Source organism: Amphiura filiformis, chromosome 2 (assembly GCF_039555335.1).
Source record: "Amphiura filiformis chromosome 2, Afil_fr2py, whole genome shotgun sequence".
Classification (NCBI taxonomy): Eukaryota; Metazoa; Echinodermata; class Ophiuroidea; order Amphilepidida; family Amphiuridae; genus Amphiura; species Amphiura filiformis.
In genome coordinates, this window is record NC_092629.1 from 74828587 (window position 1) to 74834566 (window position 5980).

At 39.1% G+C, this 5980-nt stretch overlaps 1 protein-coding gene across 1 annotated transcript; it reads right to left on the bottom strand.

Annotated features, from left to right (window-relative positions):
• Nucleotides 1-3344: 3344 nt before the first annotated feature.
• LOC140143063 (uncharacterized) lies at nt 3345-5708 on the bottom strand. Its single transcript, XM_072165115.1, has one exon. It carries the CDS (start codon nt 5706-5708, stop codon nt 3345-3347), a length of 2364 nt encoding a protein of 787 aa, XP_072021216.1.
• Nucleotides 5709-5980: the final 272 nt, after the last annotated feature.

A 5980-nucleotide genomic window follows, 5' to 3' on the forward strand; every position in this document is an offset into this window, starting at 1 on the left:
TGGACAGTCCATTATATATAAGATTGTATTATAATATTGTGATTAATAATTTGATGTTGTTCGTGTGTGGTGTAAAATAAATAAATAAACATGGTAAATACACACATTATATTTTTCAATACTTCGTCACTCACGACATGTGTGTACATGTATGATGGCTTGTACTTTGTTTGATCAACAAAAAGTTGATTGGCCATTAGAGTCCATATCTTTAAGAATGTTTTCATAAAAGCAAACTTAAAACTATACACTTAGAGATCCATCTAACAAAAAGGTTGATAAATCGCGACAACCCTATTTCTTTTTGAAAATATTGACAACATTGGGGAACATCGTGGCACACTGGTTCAGGTCTTTGGTGCGATAGGTCCCGGGTTCAATTCTTCGCAGGAACAAAAAAATCTTATTCGTTCACCCCGTTGCTCATCTGATAAAGGTGGGGCAGATGATCCATGATAAAAGACCTTGTTACAGTCGGTTCCGATCAGGGTAATAAACCTGATTGTTGGCAACACTTGCCTGTCCTGTAAAAATGCCCCAACCATGTCTACGGCGACCCCCTTCATCATGTCACTTGTGCCTGGCCGAAGATTTCTCCTAGATTTCACCTGTTAATGCCTAGATATGCTTGACATAAAAATATGAGTGTCACGTCTTGAGATTAAGTCTCAAACAATTCATTTCCATACAGTGCGGCACAGCTGATGAATGTCAAGTTATAAAGCTTTTCCAATCGTGGCGTTTCTATATCATTACAAGGAAAGCGATGGCAATAATGAACCGCACGATTGCGGTATATCTGCACGAAGGAATTTCATGTTGGTTCCCCCTGTAATTCCTTTCACCCGGGCACAAAGAATTATCAAGTACTAAGATTTGCCATGACATGAAAACTCATGGAAAATATGAAAGTTATACAATATAGGGATCTGCGATAAACACAAGTGCAGATAGCGCCGTACAGAAAAAATTATACACGCGCCTTACATTGCGTACATGCTTTCGCTACATAGACGCAACTCGCATGTTTCAGCTTGGCCAAGAAATACTGGGTGTCCCAAAAAAGGTTACATGTAGATTTTTTGACAATAATATCAGTTAATGTTAACCACTATAAATGTTCTTTTCATGACATAATCTATGTGTCCTCTACTAATACCCCTGTGAATGTGAGCAAGCTGTTTACGTGACATAATGCAACACGAAGTTCATTACCACCGTTACATCCGCCGCGAATTTGGCGGGGCATTTGAGTAGGTACAGGCATAGCATGACAGATTTATTTCAAGAGTTCAGTGAGAAATGTATAATATTCTTACAGCATACGAGGGGGTATTAAAAAGTTTTTGAAATCGCCCAGAAGTGAAAGAGCTATATCAATGAAATTGTGTCGGTGCAATCACTAGTCCTTATGTACACTATGGTGCAAAAATGGTCTCATAAGTATGTTTATTTTTTTTACAGGCGCTAGATGTCAGTACCTGCCTATGTAACCGCATAACCAGCAAAATGGAGAAAATTGAGGCATGTAGCATGATTATAGTTCCACTTTAAAAGGCAGGTCTATAGCAAAAACAACATCATATCATTGGCAAGCTAATATTATGAGGACAATGAAAATGACTCCTTTTTTGATAAAATAAGACGTTTAAAATTGATATTCCGCAAAAACCAACTTAAGCGATGAGTTCCTTAGAACGAGACAGATTTGGCCTAGAAAACCGGTGACGTCATGAAATGAGATGTGCCCGCTGTGAGAAAAGGGACTATAAACGCTCTCAATGGACAGAACGTATACTGTTACTGTTCACAGAAAAAAAATCCAAATTAAGTATTACAAATTTCATGGTTTTTAAACATATGGATAAAATCAGCCGCTTCTTTTTTTTATATTAGACAATTGTGATATTACAATTCATATGCATATCAATATCATGAGAAATATTAGGCCTAAAAATAAATACATAATTTGAGCTTAGAATTTCACCTGAGACTAGCATATAAACCGTGTTAGTCCACAAACTCATGTATCTGATTTCCCAATATATTGCAATGCTATAGTTTCAGTTGGATGAAATATTACAAAGCAAACGCATAGTAACAATTACTGTGTGGGCTTTGTTCCCGAAAGAGAACAATAGCGTGCATATTGTTATGCAGCATTGTTATGGTAAGTGATAGTACAACTCATTGTTGCTAATGTCAAACTTGTCAAAGTGATTGTGATTGTATGATGAAAGCACGATAAAGTGTCCGCTTCATTTACCTACGTCATCAGTCAAACGGGGATGAACACGTACGCTTCAAACGGGGGAAGAACACGTACGAGGCTGAACTTTACCCACACAATTTCTCCTTTTTCAGGAGAAATACGCACAAAAACATTGCAACAAGTGTCAACTTGTAATGTAATAATTATTCTCTTCAAATAGAGATAAACTTGTTTTTGCTATAGACCTGCCCTTTAAGGGTTACGGTGCCCAGAAAATCTGTGATGAAATAAAAATTCCTTTTCCAAAAAGCAACAGTGACATATCACAATCACCACCGAAGATAACTTTCATTTCATCATCGATTTTCTAGGCAAAAGCAGGATCTTAATAACGCTGCTTGCCTCAATTTTCTCAATCTTGCAGTTCATGCACAGTAACTGGGACAGCAGGTTATTGGCATCTAGCGCCACCTATAAAAAAAAGTAAACATTCTTATGAGACCATTTTTGCACCATAGTGTACATAAGGACCAGTGATTGCACAGACAAAATTTCATTGATATAGCTCTTTCACTTCTGGGCGATTTCAAAAACTTTTTGATACCCCCTCGTATAACACGGCAGTGATTTCAACTCAAAGCAATCTAAACAAGATGTAAAAAAAAAGATTGATATTAATTTCAGTATGTTGATGGCAGGAAATACAGAGTGCAGAAGTGCCTTCACCAAAACACGTTCTTCTCTAACGACCATCTTCCTTAATTTGTTAACACCAAGAATCAAGAAGCACTAAAACTGATTTATTTTCAGTGTACAATATTCAATTTGTCAAAAGAACCTATGTTTTAATGATTTTTTGGTAGGCAAATCCAGTAAAATAGTACTCACTTTCTGAGCTTTCGATGACCGGTTATGTCATCTTGATCACAGATGTCCAGGCTCACTGCACTTCCCGCCGTGGGACTTGGTAGTCTCATTCCCACAGGTTCTTGATTGGTTTAGCAGCGAGTCGTAGACGTGATCTAGAGAATACATCCCAATGTCTCGATTCATGGTTTTGTCGCCCCTCCTCCTGATCCACATGGCTTCTCGGATTTTTCTAGTGAACTGATTCGAGTCTTTGTCTATGATTTTAGCCCCCCTCCCAGTTGATAACGTGGTTTTCTTGTGCGATATGGTCTGTTATGGCGGATTTGTTTTGTTCTGTAAGGGATTCTTTTCTTTTTGCTCTGGTGTAAGTTCTGCTCTTTACTTTCTCTGCGTCTTTCTGATGTTCTTTTAATCTGGTTCCGAATGCTCTTCCCGTTTCACCGATATAAGTTTTGTCACATCCCTTGCAGTCTACACTATAAACAACTTCACAAGTTTTGTTGGATTCAATTTTGTCTTTTGGGTGGACAAGTAAGTTCCGTAGCGTGTTGTGGGGCCTCATAGCGGTGGCAATACGGTGTTTCCAGAAGATGCGTTGCAGTTTTTCTGAGAGACCTTCTATGTATGGTAGTACAACCATACCTTTCGACGGGTCATTGTCCTTTTTCTTTTCTTTGGTTTCCTTCTTTGATTTGTTTGACATTTGATGTTTTACTTTGTCAAATGACCATCTGGGATAACCACAGTTTGTTAACGCTTTCTTAATTCTTTCTTCTTCCTCTTTCTTATCTTCCTCTTCAGTTACTACATTCTGCATTCGATCTAGAAGTGTCCGGATTACGCCCAGTTTCTGATGTAATGGATGTTGGGAAGCGAAGTTTAAGTATTGGTCTGTGTGCGTTTTTTTGCGATAAACCAGTAGTTTTGTAGAGCCATCTTGTTTCCTGACAATGAGTGTATCTAAAAAGGGTATCTTTCCTTCTACTTCTTCTTCGTATGTGAATTTTATGTTTCCTGATGGGTCTACCGAGTTGAGGTGGTCGGTTAGCTTTTCAGTTGAGTTTTTCTTGATGATTTCCAATATATCGTCCACATAACGGCGCCATAGCTTTGGCTTGCAGTCCAAGGGGGCACTGGTTATGGCTTGTTCTTCCAACCATTCCATGTAGAGATTGGCGACAATTGCACTCACAGGACTGCCCATTGCTGCACCAAAACGCTGACGATAAATATTTCCACGGAAAGAAAAATATGTTGTAGTCAAAATGAACTCAAGCAGTTCCATAATGTCTTCTGCGGTGAGTTTTGTGCGTGCGGGTAATGAGGTGTCTTTGATGAGCTTAGTTTTGATAACTGCTATGGCTTGGTCTATGGGGGTGTTTGTAAATAATGATACAACATCATGAGAATTAAAAATGTCTCCATCGTCAATGTATATCCCACTGATCTCCTCAGCCAACGATTTTGAGTTGGTAACGTGGTGTTCTGTCTGTCCTACAATTGGTGCAAGAATCTCCGCTAGAGCTTTTGAAGTTTGGTATCCTACACTGCCAATACAGTCAACAATGGGTCTGATTGGGTCACCCTGTTTGTGTATTTTCGTGGTACAATACAACCGGGGTGTGTTCTCTGCTGTAGGATATAGTAGGCGGTATTGATTTTCATCGATTTTATTTTCATTCTTGAGTCTTTGTAGAATACTGACAAGCTTGCGTTTGTATATTAACGTGGGGTCCTTTTTCAGTTTCTCATAAGTCTTTTCATCACTTAGCATCGACTCCACTTTGTTCTCATAGCTAACTTTGTCTTGTACTACTGTACATTTCCCCTTGTCGGCCCCCATGATGAGGATATCTTTTGATTTCTGCAGATCTTTGAGAGCAATCCTTTCATCCTTCGATATATTTGAAGGGGGAATCTTGGCTGATTTAAGCGTTCCAGCCACTTCCATGCGCAAATTTTGGGCTTCATCGGCAGGTAATTTTGAACAGGCCGTCTCGCACGCCACGATGAAATCATCGTGTGGGATGTGGGTAGCAGATACTGCAAAACCTAGACCTCTCGCTAGTAACTGTTGTTGTGGATCAGTTAGCTCTTTTTCTGATATGTTTCTTACCCATTTTTCTCGCCATTTCTTGAGCTGGGTACCACTTAAGTCAGGCTCTGTGCTGTTATCTGCAATAATCTTGGTTTCATGTTTGATTTTGAGCTTGTTTAGCTTTTCAATGTGCCGTGTTTTCGTTAACTTTGTCTCACGAGTTTGTTTGTTTACGATGTGCCGGTCCAGTTCCTCTCTTACTTCCGGGTCGGTAATTTCCAGTGTTTCTAGATTATTATACTTTGATTTTCTCTGATCTTCAAGATATTTAACTTTATTACTCACTACTCTAATGCGCTCTCTTATTAATTCCTTTTCTGCTTTATTAATGATATTTCTTGCTTTGGTGGTGTTGATCGGGCAACGAATCTGAAGACTTGGTGGTGTGATGTTGTTGTCCTTACACCGATGCGTAAATGTTAGATGTTGTCGATACCGCGATAGTTTTTGGTCAGTATTCTCAAGATCACGAATCTGTTGGACTGCTTTTTGTCCATAACGACTTCGTATAACATTAAAGAGTTTCATTTGTAGGATTGTTTCAAACGATTAATGATTTTTTGGTAGGCAAATCCAGTAAAATAGTACTCACTTTCTGAGCTTTCGATGACCGGTTATGTCATCTTGATCACAGATGTCCAGGCTCACTGCACTTCCCGCCGTGGGACTTGGTAGTCTCATTCCCACAGGTTCTTGATTGGTTTAGCAGCGAGTCGTAGACGTGATCTAGAGAATACATCCCATTGGTTCTTGCTAAACCAATCAAGAACCTGTGGGAATGAGACTACCAAGTCCCACGG

Coding starts and splice junctions, on each gene's coding strand:
- LOC140143063 (XM_072165115.1), bottom strand. CDS start 5,708: ATGAAACTCTTTAATGTTATACGAAGTCGTTATGGACAAAAAGCAGTC.